General features: G+C 40.3%; 1 protein-coding gene across 3 annotated transcripts in view; it reads left to right on the top strand.

The window, feature by feature from the left end:
* The window catches only part of Tafa4 (TAFA chemokine like family member 4), a 229206-nt gene extending 218752 nt beyond the window's left edge, over positions 1-10454 (top strand). For 2 of the 3 annotated variants that reach the window (XM_017321648.2, XM_030255465.1), the window contains one exon: positions 9088-10454. In XM_017321648.2, the coding sequence (XP_017177137.1) occupies positions 9088-9099 (12 nt within the window). In that variant the 3' untranslated portion in view covers positions 9100-10454. The remainder of the gene's footprint in view (positions 1-9087) is intronic. The other variant, NM_177233.5, reaches the window with a different exon arrangement.
* Positions 10455-16385: the final 5931 nt, after the last annotated feature.

Genomic DNA, 16385 nt, shown 5'->3' with positions numbered 1-16385 from the left:
TGGCTCTCTCTCTCTCACTTTACGTGTGCAGTTAGTGAGACCATTAGCAGGATGCAAACCTTTAGGGGTGTTTTGCCTTTGTGTACTGGGAATATGAGTTTGCTCTAGCTAAATTCTCAATGGTAGTGACATTTCATTTATCTCCTGGAAAGATGTAGAAACGTAATACAGTTCCCCAAGCCACCGTAATACTTGGGTTGCTTTTTTTTTTCTTTCTCCCAGTGATATGCCAATTGGGAATAATCTGGAAGGTAGAAAGCATCGTTTCCTTTATTAATCCAAGTCAGCAGGCCTTGAACTGCATAAAACATTTTATGTCTGTTATGGCTTGTATACACACAGAAGTTCATTACGGGAGCCCATGCTGAGCCTGCCGTTCTAGAAGCTGTATATTTTGCTTGAAATGGTACTGACCTTCTATCACTGGGGTAAAGGGGGGCGGGCAGATATCCCCCAGTAAAAGCCAAGCAGTAGCCTCCCTGAAGGAGGTATTAACTATACAACAAAACAGTTTCCATTTTCCTTAAAGAATCTGTACATAGCAGCATGGGAACAGAGAGCTGAGAATGTCAGGTCTTGGGTAGTAAGCCATCTATGCTAGGGTTATCTCCCATTTAAATGCAAATTCATAAAGAGTTAACAGTCAGTTTGAGATATGAGCTCTGTCTCAGAGATGAAAGCAGGAGAGAAGGACAAATACTTACTTAGTCACCAGCCCCAGATAGAAAGAATTGACATCCCGTTCATTCTCTCCCTGTGCTTTCTGGCTTCTTCAGAGAAGGAACAGGCAGGACCCACTTCCTGTAGGAAAAGAAGTTTTGCTGTTCTCACATGCTCCACTTCTCCTTTTTCTAACAGTCTGCCAAACTTTTGGTTGACGCTTCTCTGTTTCCAACCATCAGTGCTATGGTTTCTTAAAACGACCCAGTGACTGTAGCATCAACACAAGGACATGGTAGGGCATTTTAATACTTTGTCAATTGAAGAAAATAGCACTGATTTTGAGAAAGTCTGTGGTATTTAGGCTTGAGGAAAAACTGCTCTAAAGGAACATTTTTATTGTGTGTGTGGGGCTGTTTTCCTTTCTTGCCCTCTGTGGACACTGGACAATATGTGAAGATATTTTTGGATTGTTCTATGATGCTACAGGTATCTATGAGTCAAAACCAAAGACAGATAAGTATCCTACAAGGAAGGGATGGGGTAGTCCCCACAGACAACCATTCCTAGACCTAGATGCTGTTTTAAAGAGTGATGCATTTTCTCAGGAGCTTTCTGTAATTTCCCTACTTGATTCTTGAAATTCACTTTGTTATTTTCTTCTACCCCACAAAATTGGGCAGTGAGTTAAGCGACCCACACATGCTTGGCAATTGAGCTCCTTCCATAGCCGTAGCTCTGGTTTTACATTGGTTGAGATTGAAAGCTCTTATCTGGAGTCTTCTCTGTCCTCAGCCTCTCCAGGCCTGCTCTCTTGGGCTTGGTTGTTACCTCATAGTTTCTATTAAGTGTCTAAACATTTCTAGGGTTTCATTGGGGACATAAATAGAGATGAGCCAAGAAGGGAAGTGTCTCAGTGCATATTTGTTTAAATGTCAAGAGACTTCAGGCTATATAATGATCATGCTAGTATCCTGTGAAACTGGCATTGGTAAGATCAGGAATAAAAATAAAATTTTAATCATATAAAATATGCAGAAATTTATAAAACAATAGAGACAGCAGTGTTTGTTGGTCGCAGAAACTTCCTTTCTGTCAGTGTCTCATTTGACCTAGTGCTAGCTAGTACCTTCCTCAAATGGCTCCTTAGTGAGCCTTTTCTCTGTCTCTTGGGTACCACTGTGGGTCACTGTCATAATTATCTCATAGTTTCATGACTACAGACTATTCACCAAGGGACTTGTTAAAACCACAGTTCTAGGCCCCACCTTCAGGTTATTTGGTATATTAACTCTAGGGCTGGACTTTGAACACAGGCTTTGAAAAATATTGTTTTGCTTCAAGGATAAATACCATCTTAGAGTGAAATGATAAGAAAAAAAAAGTATTCCAAGCAGATGGTACTAGAAAGCAAGCAGGAATTGCTACTCTAATACAGACAAACCAGCCTTGAAACTAAAACTTCTCAGAAAAGATAAGGGAGGAGACTTCATTCTAATCAAGAGACAATTAACCCAGAAGACATTACAACCCTAAGCATAAACACACTAAACTGGCACACTCAATTTAATAGAAAACATACTATTAGACTTCAAGACACAAGCTAAGTCCAATTCAGTAGTAATAGGTGATTTCAATTTCCTCCTCTCCAGGAGACAGGCCGTTTGGACAAAAATAAACAGAGATACATTGAAATTAGGTAATATTATACATTTAATAGACTTAAGAAATATATATCGGGCTGACACCATTGCATACACTAGCAAGATTTTATTGAAAGGACGCAGATGTAGCTGTCTCTTGTGAGACTATGCCGGGGCCCAGCAAACACAGAAGTGGATGCTCACAGTCAGCTAATGGATGGATCATAGGGCTCCCAATGGAGGAGCTAGAGAAAGTAGCCAAGGAGCTAAAGGGATCTGCAACCCTATAGGTGGAACAACATTATGAGCTAACCAGTACCCCGGAGCTCTTGACTCTAGCTGCATATATATCAAAAGATGGCCTAGTCGGCCATCACTGGAAAGAGAGGCCCATTGGACTTGCAAACTTTATATGCCCCAGTACAGGGGAATACCAGGGCCAAAAAGGGGGAGTGGGTGGGCAGGGGAGTGGGGGTGGGTGGATATGGGGGACTTTTGGTATAGCATTGGAAATGTAAATGAGTTAAATACCTAGTAAAAAATGGAAAAAAAAAAAAAAGAAATATATATCGGATCTTCTACCCAAATGCCAATGAATATACATTCACCCATGGGAATTTCTCTAATACATACCACATACTGAGAAATGAAACAAATTTCTGCAAGTACAAAGAACTGAGATAAATAATTCCATGTATGCTATGTGACCATAGTTTAGTAATGCTTAAAATCACAAAATAATCTATAGAAACTATATGAACTCATATATATTAACACATTACTGAATGATTAATGGGTCAAAAATCAAGACATAAAGAAAAAAAATCTTGGAAATAAATGAAAATGACAACATAATACAATAAAGCCTATGGGAAACATTAACAGTAGTCCTAAGAAGAAAATGGGCCTACATTATATTTAAGTACATTCATTAAAAAGTTAGAAACGACACAAATAAATGACTTAAAGGTACAACTCAAGAGTATAAAAAACAAGAACAAACCAGGTCTAGTACCTGGCAAGAAATAATAAAACTTAGAACAGAAATCAATTAAATAGAATCAAAGAAAACTATATAATTAATCAACAAATCTAAGAGCTGGTTCTTTGAAAAGATAAACACAATCAAAAGACCATTAGCATACATGCACACGCGTGCGCACACACACACACACACACACACAATATATATATATATATATATATATATATATATATATATATATCCTAGAGGATGATCTTTCATCAAAAGATCATCCTCTAGGATCAAGTTGGCTTTATAGGAGCTGCAGGTATGGTTTAGCATATGTAAATTAATAACTAATAAATCATATAAACGGACTTAAAGATAATAGTCACGTAATCCTATCAATAGAAGCAGAAAAGGCCACTGATAAAATCCAGCATGTCTACATGATAAAAGTCCTGGAGGGAGTAGGACTGAAGGGAATGTGCAGAGTAGTAAATGCTAAATAAAATATAACAAATCCACAGCCAAATCATTCTAAATGGAGAAAACCAAGAAGCAATCCCACTAAGTCTAGGAATGAGACATGGCAGCCACTATCTCCACTCTTCCTGCCAATATAACACTTGAAGCACTGGCTACAGCAATAAGTTAAGAGAAGAAAATTAAAGGGACACAAATAGAAAACTCAAAAGTCAAATTATCCTTATCTGCATTCATTAGACATATGAGATTTCAAAAGTTCCACAGTAAACTTTTAGACATATCAACAATTTCAGCAAATTGAAAGGGTACAAAATTAGCTTACAAAAGTCAGTAGACTTTTCTCTCCACTGAGAAATGCTTTAGGAAAAATAATTATGGGCACACTCCTACTAATGGTAGCTTCAAACATGTAGAAATAAACCTAATCAAGGAGGTTAGACGTGTACAATGAAAACGTTTAAATATCTGCAGATAGAGATTGAGCAAGACTATAAGACAAAAAGACCTCCAATCTCATAGACTGAAAGGATTAATATTGTGATAATGGACACCTTACCAAAACAGCTTATAGATCCAATATAATTCCAACAATAATCCCAAAGATATTCTTAACAGAAATAGAAAAAAAAATCTCAGCATTCACATGGAAACACAAAGGACCCCAGACAGCCAATCAATCCTGAGCAAAAGGAACAATGCTGGAGGGTCTGCCATACCACATTTGGAGCCATCTTACAGAGCTATGCTGGTGAAAACTGTATGGTATCAACACAAAAACGGACATTTAGATCAGTGGAACAAAATAGAAGGCCCAAACCACAAAATTATAGCCAATGAAAGCTGACCAAAATATGGTGTTGGGGCAATTGAATGTCCACATATACAAGGATAAAGCTGGACTGATAGCAATCACCCTGTACAAAAATCTATTCCAAATGGGTGAAAGTTCAATATGAAGTCTTAAATGCTGAAATCAGAAGAAAACATAGGTAGTACTCTACCAGATATAAGAACTTTTTGAACAAAACTCCACTTATTTGGAAATTAAGGCCAACAATTGACAAATGGGACCTCATAAAATGACATTGCTTCTCTACAGCTGAGGAAATATTTGAATAAGTAGGAAACCTCACAGAATTAGCACATTTGCTAGCTATACATCTGAGAAGAGGATTAATAGCCAGACTAGGCAAAGAACTCTGAAAACAAAGACTCGAGAGTGCAAATGACCTGATTAACAACACAGGCTATGGATCTGAACAGAGTTCTCAGAAGAAGAAACAAAACCGACAGAGGGATACCCAGGCTTTCAAAATACTCCCCAGTTAGAGACTAATGCAAATTCCAACCTTCTCTCAGAGCTTGTCTCCCTCAGCCAGGATGGCTAAGATTATTAAGGAAATATTTGGGAACAAATACTGGCAAGGTTGTGGGAAAGAGGAATGCTCATTCATTGTTAGGCTTGGAAAACGGTCTAGCTACTCTGGAAATCAGTGTAAAAAATGCTTTAAAACTTGAAAGTAAATCTACCTATGATCTAGTGATACCATTTTTTGATAAATATCAAAAGGTCTCAATACTCTACTACTAAGATTTTTTGTTCAGCCACATTCACTTCATATTTACAGCAGCTAGGGAATGAAATCAACATAAACACCCTTCAGCTGCTGGACAATGTGGTATTTGTACACACTTGAATTTTATTCAGCTTATAAGAAAAATAAAATTATGAAATTTGAAGGTAAATAGATGGAACTTTAACCTATACTGAATGAGGTGACCAGATCCAGTTAGATTTAAGTATATAACCTGATGTTTCTGAAGAAGCCAGGGAGGTAGGGAGGCAGAGAGGACCCCAGCGGAAGAGTAGAAGGAGGAGCTCTAGAGAGCAGAGCAGGAGGAAATGGGTGCTGTGAAGGGGGTGATGGGAAAATGGAGATGGGTAGGACTTTAACAGAACAGGGGAGGGTGATACAGGAAGAGAGAGAAGAAGCAGAAAGATGTTTGTTTGATAAGGCCATAGGGCAACATATTGTTTAGTACTTAAAATGTGTGTGTATGTATATATATATATATATATATATATATATATATATATATATATTTGTGTGTGTGTTTGTATACTTGTATATATGTATATATGTATATATGTGTGTGTGTGTTTGTGTGTGATAAAGAATATTTGTACACATTTATATATACACGTAACAATATTAAAGAGACCATGAATTACGGGGATGGGAGGAGTATGGGGGGGATAATGTAGACATTGTGTTTGTGTAGAAAGTTCTCAAACAAATTACAGAACAATAGGAAAACTGAAGCCATTTTCCTTGAGCTGCAGATACGGCTCAGCAGTTAAGGACACTTGTTGCTCTTGCAGAGGATCTGCTTTGGTTCCCAGCACCCACACCTAGTGGCTCACAACCACCTGTAATTCCGTGTTCAGCAAACCCAGTGCCCTCTACAGGCCAAAGACATTCACACAGTATATGTTCATATGTGTGGGCAAAACACTTATATACATAAAATAAACATGAGTAACATTTTCCCTGAGTTGATTATGATGAAAAGGCAGAAGTAATGAACCACTAGATTACCTGCCCTCTCAGAGTTGTCATCGTTCATGACTTATGTCCTCGTGCTGCTGCTAAGGTGAACTCAATGTCTGACTTCTTCCCTGTCAGGATATTATAATCGGGTTCCCACTTGGAAGCTACTGTGAAGCTCAGAGTGTAAGCATTGTGAGTGGGCTTCTCTTAGAGTCCATGTAGGTGGCATGTCCCCACTCTGTTGTTCCTTCCACCTGTTGTGTGCTACTTGCTTTTGTCATCTTGACACAAGCCAGAGTCATTTGGAAGAGGGAACCTCAACTGAAAAAGTGCCACCATATTTTCCTCTCGACAAGTCTGTAGTGCATTTTTCTTGATTAAGGATGTGGACGGTACCACCTCTGGGTTAGTGGTCCTGGGTGCTGTAAGAAAGCAGGTTGAACAAGCCACAAGGGACAAGCCAGTAAGTAGCACTCCTGTAAGACTTCTGTTTTAGTTCTTGCCATGCTTAAGTTCCTTGTCCTGGATTCCCTCAGTTATGGACTATTACCTGGAAGTTTAAAAGAAAACTTTTTCTCTACAAGTTGCTTTTGGCCATGGTGTTTTATCACAGTAATAGAAACCCTAAGACAACTTCTAAGAGGCTACCTGAAGATCGAGGGAGATGTCTCTCTCACTCTGAAGTCATGTGTTCCTCGACCCCTATAATCAAGGCTTTAGATGCTCAAGGTATATAGTTGATACATGGAAATGAAGCTTGTATTAGCATGTTAGTAACTTCACATCCATTGAAATTCAGATTAGTAATTAAATTCTGTATATAGCAAGTATAATAATGATAAAAGAAGAAAATGAATCAGAAAATACTTGACCCAATTGAGCCCCTTCAAGTAAGAAACATTTGAAAATTATATTTCAGGTTTAGGCTGATATTTGCCTGCACATGCTTTTAGCTTATAAGGAGAAGGTAGAAAACACCCAGAAGTGACAAATATAATAGCCAACAACCACGACCCAAATTCACCCCTTTGCTTTCTGGGCCTGGTAGTTGTATAGCTTTAATCCTATCATTTCCCAAGTGCTGTGTGATAGGCATTAAAGAATGCAGTTCACCTATTTTCTTCACAACTAAAGAAGACAGGTACCTTTAACTTTACCTCCAATCACAACTGAACACATTCTCCATTTGCTCTTGGGAAGGACCTTGGGATTGTCTTGATTTTTCATATCACATCCTCATCCTTTGTCTTAAGTTCTAGCATTTCCCCTTTTATTGCTTGGATCAAAGTATGCCTGGTAAGTCAATGGTCTGGCCATGCTCTTCTGATCTCGTCAAAGGAAGGCCAGGTGCTTACAGTGGCCTGGTGCCTTCATGCATCTCCCTCTTTGTGTGTTCTTCCTTCAGAAGGACCCCCACTGTCCTCAAGTGCCATTTCTGTCTATCCCTTGTGGACAGTCCTATGTACTATAGCAGCCCTCCATACTTCTGTCCCCGGGGTTCTTTACTCAAGCGCCCCCACTTCACATGTGCTAGTGTGGTTGTCATGCTTCCTCCCCAGGTGACTCCCCTTGAGCTAATGAACTGTGACTTAAACCCAGGTCTTTGCTTACTTTTATATTACCTGTGAATTAAGAGGGGAGATGCAATTGGCTAGATGTGATGGCCCATACCTTTAATCTTAGGATCCAATAGGCAGAGACAGGAGGATCTCTTTGATTTTAAGGCCAACCTGGTCTACATAGGGAGTTTGAAGAGAGCCAGGGCTACAAAGTGAAACACTGTCTTTAAAAAGTAAAATAAAAAGAAAAGGAAAAGAAAAGAAAAAATGAACAAGCCCCGTGTTTGTAAGTAGTTGGAAAAATGTTGCAAAATATTATTTCATAACACTTTAGAATTATATAAAATCCCTATTCAATACCCACCAGTACTTTGTTGGACAATTCCAACTGATCAATGCCTGTAAGTCTACCTGTAATCTATGTCTGTAACTGTGAGTGACAGTTGAATATAGCCACTGCCCTGCACACAAAGCTCAGAATCTGTCCTATACTTAATTCTTTGCAAAGAAAGCCTCCCAGTTTTTGCTGTAGAGTAAAAGGTCTTTTAGGTGCAGGCATGATGACTGTGTTATCAAATTATACAACTTATTCTGAAAATATTTGTGCCGTATAAATATGTTAAAGCATTATGCTACTCTCCCTCTGAGCCGATGTGTTGACTATGTCACTTGCAAACTTTTCTCAGGTCTTAAATAATGAACCCATGTGTTTAAAAATGAGAAGCACAATACCTTTCCTAATGATTATATACTTCCATTTAACTGATCATTTCTGTTGAACAATTTTTGCTTTTAAAAACAGGTTACCTGCATTTAAAAAATGTAATGAAGGTTAAATTCTGATTTTGACATGCAGTGATTTTAATCAGCATTCATTTGAAAAACTATTCAGGGCCATTAACAAAGCATGCTTATTTAACATGCATGGATTCATGGGCAGTGGGTGTACTTAATCTCATGACATTTTTATAACCTTGGAAAATAAAAAAGCAGGGAAACAGAATTCCCCATCATAGAAGCCTTTGAATGCTTTTTCTTTGCCCACTGATAGTAAGGCATGAAAAAGCTGAGTTGGGTGTGAAGAGTTGACTTTGTGAGGTTGGTTATAGACACAGGTTCCAACTGATAAACCAGATACAAATGATCTGGACAGGACAGGCTTCTCTGGTTCTCTTTGGTGGCATAAGGTCAACTGCTCACTTAGTTTCAATTTGTTTTAGGTGACCCGGTAGCAGACACAAAAGTGTTTTGACCCCGAGGGGCATCGGGACGCAGAGCTGTGCTGTGTGGATTACCAGACTAGTGAGAACTCACTCACCTTGGAACTTGCTCAGAAGTTCATAGCCAAAATATGTGCAGTGTGGAAGGTGGCATTTACGTGGCTGTTCCCGTTTGTCTGCTTTGTGATCTCATCACACTGAACTACAGCTTAGGTGGCCACTCAACTGAGGTGTTACCTGGATCTCAAAAGGAGCCTGCCTAGCACAAGAAATGCTGGAGAGGACATCGGAGGTGCTAATGTGGATGGAGCAGCGCTGGGAGAACCTGGATCTTCTTGTTCTCCTTTTCCCAAGGAACATGGACAGAAGTACAAAAGGACCCAGGCCGATCCTCTTTTAAATGTGTCCCTTAGCCATTATACAGAAGGCATGAAAGCAGTCTAAGTGACAGAAGATTTGGCTCATATACGTGTGTTCTAGATTAAAGAATTTGAATTATCTGGTGCAAGAAATTAACTTTATGAACCTTGGAGAATGGAAGGACTCATTGGGTTACTATGTGCACATTTGTATTTTTTACTTTTGATAATTTGACATGTTTATCTTCTTAGTTCCATTCCTACGTTAGCAGAGATGTAGCAGAAGCTTTGTAATCCTGGTACACTGGTGGCTGAGTTCTATGGAAAGCAGAGTAGCACCAGAGGTTTACAACCAAAGCTTTCTCATGGCATATTCACAAAAGATCATGTACCTGTTGGGACTTTTATGGCTTGGGGTTAATGAGATAGGAGAATCATTTAAGACAGAGGACAGTCTCTGTTTAGAGGAAGGGTGATTTCTTAGATCTACTTTATGGGAATATTTTTATTATCTCCGAGAAGAAGTCTTTAAATGCTAACTATTCACATGACAGTTGACGCAAGCCTAACAGAGTCCCTTCTGTACCCGTTTGTTCGGTTTCTTACTTCTTTAAATGTTAAGTAAAACCTCAGTCATCTTGCCTCCAATTTCAGTGATTTCACAGACACTGCCATGCAGAAACATAAGAAACAAAGAGACACTGGCCCAGGTTTGAAATGATGTTATTCATGTACACACATCTGTAATGTGGGATTGATTGTATGTATTAAGAAATGTTGACAGTATACTTGCTGCGCCAACTGTCTGTCCTTTTGCAATTACAAAGAAACATAGGTTCTATTATGTTGTCTACAGTGCTATCAATTATTTGATTTTCTTGCAGAAGAAGTGGGAATGGGTGCTACCTGTTTATAGGTTAAACTTTGGTTTGAACTTGGCTGACTGGGTGTCTACTGGAATAGTTATTCTCATATGACTAAGTAAAATATCACTCTGTTGATGACATATAAGATCTTGTGATTATTTATTTGGTACCTTAAGATTTTGTGTTCCTGACATGAGCTTGCAAATGTTCCTTTAAACATAAATATGAAATTGGGTTACTTTAGATCTAACTTGGGGATATGACTAATGTAGGTCATTATTTTGTCTCCAGGATTTGCATCTTAGAAAAGGGGTATTGAGAACCCAGTGGATATCAGTAAGGGTTGGATAGATTCTTGATGTCCTGTGTGTCCTCTGCTGTCAGGAGCATAAGCTTTTCCATTGTTAAAGAGCTTTAGAAAGGTAAAGAGACTTTGCAGTACATGAAGCACCGTGGTAGTTTGTAACCCTCACATTTGATCTTGTACCAGAAAGCAGAATAAGCGATAAAGACACTACTTTACCTTGGGGAACTTTTTTTAGGGACTAAACTATTTCCAGGGAATAAATGCTCCATTAGGGAAAATGGAAGGCCTGAAAAGTGCTATTCTATCCATTATTGCTTCAGTGTGCTTTTTATGTAGTTCCAAAGTGAGCCCTGAACTGGGGCTTTGGGGCTTATCCTAATGTTATCATTCCCCTTTCTATAGGAAAGGTGGTAGGAGCCATTTCTGTGTTTCCACAGAATTTAGAATCAGGTTTCCAAGGGAGTGATACAGCTTTCAATCAAATACCCTTCAGGTAGATCTTCAGTTTGTTTTTTGCTTTTAGAATCTTAAAACACACAGCTGCTCATCCAGTGATGTACACGAGGCCTTAGTTTAACAAACCCAGTGACCAGTGTGATTCTACAGCTTTCCCTCATATCCAGATGTGATGTTCCACATGAGCGGACCTTTTTACTGCCTGTGCTGGGAAAAGAAAGAACATTAAGTTCAACAAATCTAACCCACCCTGTGACTGTCCTGACTTACTGTGATATTTTCTTCATCCCTATACAAGCGATTCCTGGGAGATCTCTATGAATGTTTCCATTTTACTGAGGAGGATTTCAGACCTAGCGATATTGGACTTGGTCAAATTCACACAGCTAGTTCTTATGTCAAAAGTCAGACAATGAGGGACCATGATAAAATACAGAAAATTACAGATTTAGTTCTCTTTGAGAACTTTTAAAACATCACAGATTGTTCTGCATTGCAACTGTCATGGGCATGGATTAGCTTTAGCGTCTGGCTGTACATGGCCATGTTTGTACCTGGGTTAGAAGTGTTTGCAATCAGTGCCTATATATACTGTTACTGTTTAATACTTGTCAATAAGCTGAAAGTGATAAACTGCTGGCATTTAAAAAGTGAGACAATTATTCATAGCTGGTTTTCTCCTTGAGTTGAAGTAACTCTTCTTTGTTAGTTAAAGGCACTTGTTAGTTTGGAAGAGTATTGCACATACTGAGTTATCATGTGGTTACACATGGCTATAGGCTGCCTGTAAGATTACACGAATTACTGTGTCCACTGGCCAGTTACCAGGAGCTTTGGGCAGAGCCTAGCATATGATGGTGACTAAAGTGTTAAGAGGTATGTCCCTCCCTGTCTATGCTCACCATCACACAGCTAACTTCCCCCCTTTGCATTTTTGCATATCTTCTTACATTTACTACCATGAGAAACTGCTGCTATGTAAGACTGAAGCCCAGCTCCTGAAAATGGCAACAGGACCAAGCCTAGTACCAATACTATCAGGGGATCTCAGAAATAAGGATGAAGCCAGTGCCATGCTTACAACTTCTTCTGTACAGCAGCTCTCTGATATCAGAGAAGCACTATTCAAAGCTGTATGTCAAGTATGTAGGACTATTTTACACTAGAGGCTGGCAAGCTGAGACTCAGGGTCATGTCTGCCTGGCTTATTTGTGCAAATACAAAATTATCAAAACCCAGCCACATCTATTTTTTTATATATTATCCCTGCAACTGCTGCTCTGCAAAAGTAGAATAAACTGGCTCTGGCAACTATTTTATGATATGCAATGTCTAAAACATCCACTATCTGGCTCATTGCAGAAGAGGTTTTCCAGTCCTTGTTATATGTAATACAAAGACATGGCCCAGTCTTCAAATCCAGTTCCCTGGAACAGTGCAGGGTAGTAGCAAAAGGCTCAAGTGCTACGGGCAAACAAGATGCTTTGAATATGCTTTTGCTGTTAATTCCTAAGGGCTTTTTAAAATTAATTATTTTATTTATTTATATTTCAACTGTGTCCCCTTCCTGGTCCGTACTCCATGAGCTCCCACCCCTCTCCCCTCCCCCTTTACGTCTAAGAGGGTACTCCCTTACTCACCCACCCTCTCCCATATCACCCCTCTAGCATCCCCCTTCTCTGGGGCACCAAGTCTCCACAGGAACACATGCATCTCCTCCCACTGAGGTCAGACAAGGCAGTCCTCTGCTACATTTGTAGCAGGAGCCATGGACCAGCCCGTCTATGCTCTTTGGTTGGTGGCTTAGTATTTGGGAGCTTTGAGGGGTTCAGTTACTTGATACTGTTGTTTTTCCTATTGGGCTGCAATCCCGTCCAGCTCCTTCAGTCCTTCTCCTAATTCTTCCATAGGGGCCCCCAGCCTCAGTCCAATGGTTAGTTATAAGTAGCTGCAGCTGCGTCAGTCAGGAGCTTGTAGAGCCTCTCAGATTCCCAAGGTTCTATACTCCCTAAATCTTAGTTTATTGAAAGGGGAACAATGAGTTTACTTATCCTCCACCTATTGCCCTTCTGTCTTAAAGAATGGTTGAGATGGGGAAGTTTACAAAAGAAGGGGCCTTGTTTGTTGTGGCTATGAAGTTCAAGGCCATGATGGTGGCACCTGCATTCATCAGCACACTGTAAGGTGTGAGGAGCAGCAAGTTCCTCACAGTAAGCCTATAGCAGCGTGGCAGCTCCTACTTTTAAATAACACACCCTCAAAGTGATTGATCTAGGCCTGTGGGAGCAAGGATTGACTCTGGAGGAAGAGGCCTGGATTCCTGTTTTGTGTGGTGGTATTAGACACTGTGATGGTTTGTATATATTCTTGGGCCAGGGAATGGTACCATTTGGAGGTGTGACCTGGTTGGAGTAGGTGTGCCTCTGTGGGTGTGGGCTTAAGATCCTCACCCTAGTTGCCTAGGAGACAGTCTTCCACTAGCATCCTTTGGATGAAGACATAGAACTCTCAGCTCTGCCTGCACCATGACAGCCTGGATACTGCCATACTCCCACCTTGATGATAATGGACTGAACCTCTGAACCTGTAAGTCAGCCCCAAGTAAATGTTGTTGTTTTTTTTATATATAAGACTTGCCTTGGTCATGGTGTCTGTTCACAGCAGTAAAACCGTAACTAAGACAGACACTAAGTCTAAAGTCCTGCATGTACTAGGTGAGCAATCCATGTTTCCTGTTAAGAGTCTAGGCGCCTCTCAATGCTCCATCTCACAACAAAATGGCAAACAAATTCCAATGTGCATTTTCACACGATTCTAGCCAAAAGGCTGAAACTCAATCGATATGCATCTAGGAGGAGGATACAAGCCACATTCAAACCACAGCAACCTCATAGTTTTGTTTTGTTTTTTTTTGTTTGTTTTTTTGTTTTTTAAAGTGGTACCATAACCAACCACGGTAGTTTAAAAACAAAAACAAAACAATACAGACATATCCTTACATGATTAACTCCCTACAGACAGAAAACCAGACAGCCCTTTCTCAGAACTGAGGCCTGCCATCTAAAGGTTCACAGCTCACAGAAACCTGGGCACAGGCACAATGAGACACTCAAGCAGTTTCTCCTTCTGCCAAAGACAGTTCAAATTTTGAGGCAGCGAAGAAAGAGCAAGCTCGAGCAGTGGTTCTCAACCTGTGGGTTGTGACTCCCTGGGGGGGGGGGTTCATTCAAATGCACCTTTCCCAGGGGTTGCTTAAGACCATCAGAGACCACAGATATTTATATCACAAATCATAATAGTAGCAAATTTACAGTTATGAAGTAGCAGTGAAAATAACTTAATGGTTGGGGGTCACCACAATAAGAGGAGGGTCACAGCATTGGGAAGGTTGAGAACCACTGAGCTAGAGGGGCAGCCCAGGCAGTAAAGCTTCCCTATGACCTTGGCTGCCAATTTGGCAGAAAGGCAGGAGGGACACAAATTATCCTGATTTGAGTCTGGACTGGGAATATGAGGCATAAACCAAGTACCATCTTTGTTCTTTCAAGTTCACCCTTTAAAACTTCCACTTGGGTCCAGCTTTCCCATGAAAGGAAACAATCATTTCAGGTTACAAAGTAATCTTGTAAACAGAAACTTGGAACAAAAGAGCCCCGTAAATAATGGATGAGCACTTACTGAAGTGTGCTGGGCAGTCCTCAAAGTATTGATTCAGGGCTGTGAACAAAACAGGCTCGGAGAGCTCTTCCTTCAGTCTCTTCCTCTCCTGTTTGCAGCCATCAATATTCACAGCTCACTCTCCGTGCTAGGAATATGTAAGTAGGCAGCCCTTGCCTTGTGTGTTGGGGCTTTTGCTCTCTGTAGATCAGGTCTCTGACCCATCTTTAATCATCACCTTTGATTCTTTTAAAGAGGAGTTATTTAAATAGTTCAAGACACTGAATTATTAATTTAATAACTGTAATTAACCACCAGGAAATTGAAGTGAGCAAATGGACTTCAATTGAATAATTCCAAACCTGAGACCCTACTCTCACTCATGTAGATTTGGTTTCTGAAATTTCTCCTGCCTTCTTTGAATTTTATGTTCAGCCTCTTCTCTCTCTCTCTCTCTCTCTCTCTCTCTCTCTCTCTCTCTCTCTCTCTCTCCCTCTCTCTCATTCTTAGACACATACACACATACAAACCCTCTCTTTCACCCACTCACTCATCTACACACACATGCACACCCACCCATCCACACCCACACCCACCCATGTTCTGTAGCCCACTTATAAACATTATAGAAAATAAAGTGGGGTTCTTCACATTTCAGCAGTATAACGCCTGAAAAGAAAGCATTCAAGATGATTAGCCATAGCGCTAGGCCAGTTAGTCATCTAGATTAACTTTTCTTCTAAGCACGAGGAACTGAGTTTGAATCCTCAGAACTCATGTAAAAAGCATGTGTATGCATGTACACATGCATGTGCCCACACATACACACACAGGTCACTTCTAGTTTCTCACACAAGAAAGGGAAATGCATGGGTTGGCTCAGCGGGGCCCACGGATGAGACAAGAATCAGGCCCGTGCTTTGGAACCTTTAGATATTTATGAGTGCCATGTCTGACAGAAGACTGAAACTGATTCTTTATGTCACAGTAAAGAAACTGGGGCAGAGCCACCAAGTCTCAGCCTTTGGAAAACTTACAACTAACAAAACTGTCAAAGTGGGAAAAGTTGGTATCAGATACTGGGGCATGCTGTTTCAATAACCGTCTCTCCAGATTCAGGGTGGAAGCACAGACAGTTGGGACCTGGAGTGAGGACTTTAAATCACCCTGTCTGGATTTCCCAAGGGAAGTGACTTCCCCCAAGAGAGCTGATGCAGGAGTGCAGGTGTCTTTGATGCAGCACCTGGGCCAGGCCAGACAGACTGAAGAAGACAGGGATTTACATGGGTCTGGGGAGGGCTTTCATTTCAATTCTGATTAGACAGGAGACTCATCTGAGACCTCCCCCCGTTTGTAACTCCATTCATCTTTCTGTGGCTCAAGAGACCCATGACAGCTTCTCTTCTCATTTCTGATACAGCAGATGTAAAAAGGTAATGAGGGTGGGGTAGAGAGCTCTGTTGAGACTCAGAAGGCAAAGATTTCTAGTAAGAAAATATGTATAAAATTGACATGACCACTTAAATATCTCTCTCTCTCTCTCTCTCTCTCTCTCTCTCTCTCTCTCTCTCTCTCCCTCTCTCTCTCCCCACACTTCATATGGAGTGGAATGAGGATGTAGTTCATCTAGTAAAGTGCGGATCCCCAAGATAC

This window comes from Mus musculus, chromosome 6, assembly GCF_000001635.26.
Source record: "Mus musculus strain C57BL/6J chromosome 6, GRCm38.p6 C57BL/6J".
In the NCBI taxonomy this organism is placed as follows: domain Eukaryota; kingdom Metazoa; phylum Chordata; class Mammalia; order Rodentia; family Muridae; genus Mus; species Mus musculus.
The sequence above is the reverse complement of the archived record's forward strand: the minus strand, read 5'-3'. Positions and strand labels throughout refer to the sequence as shown.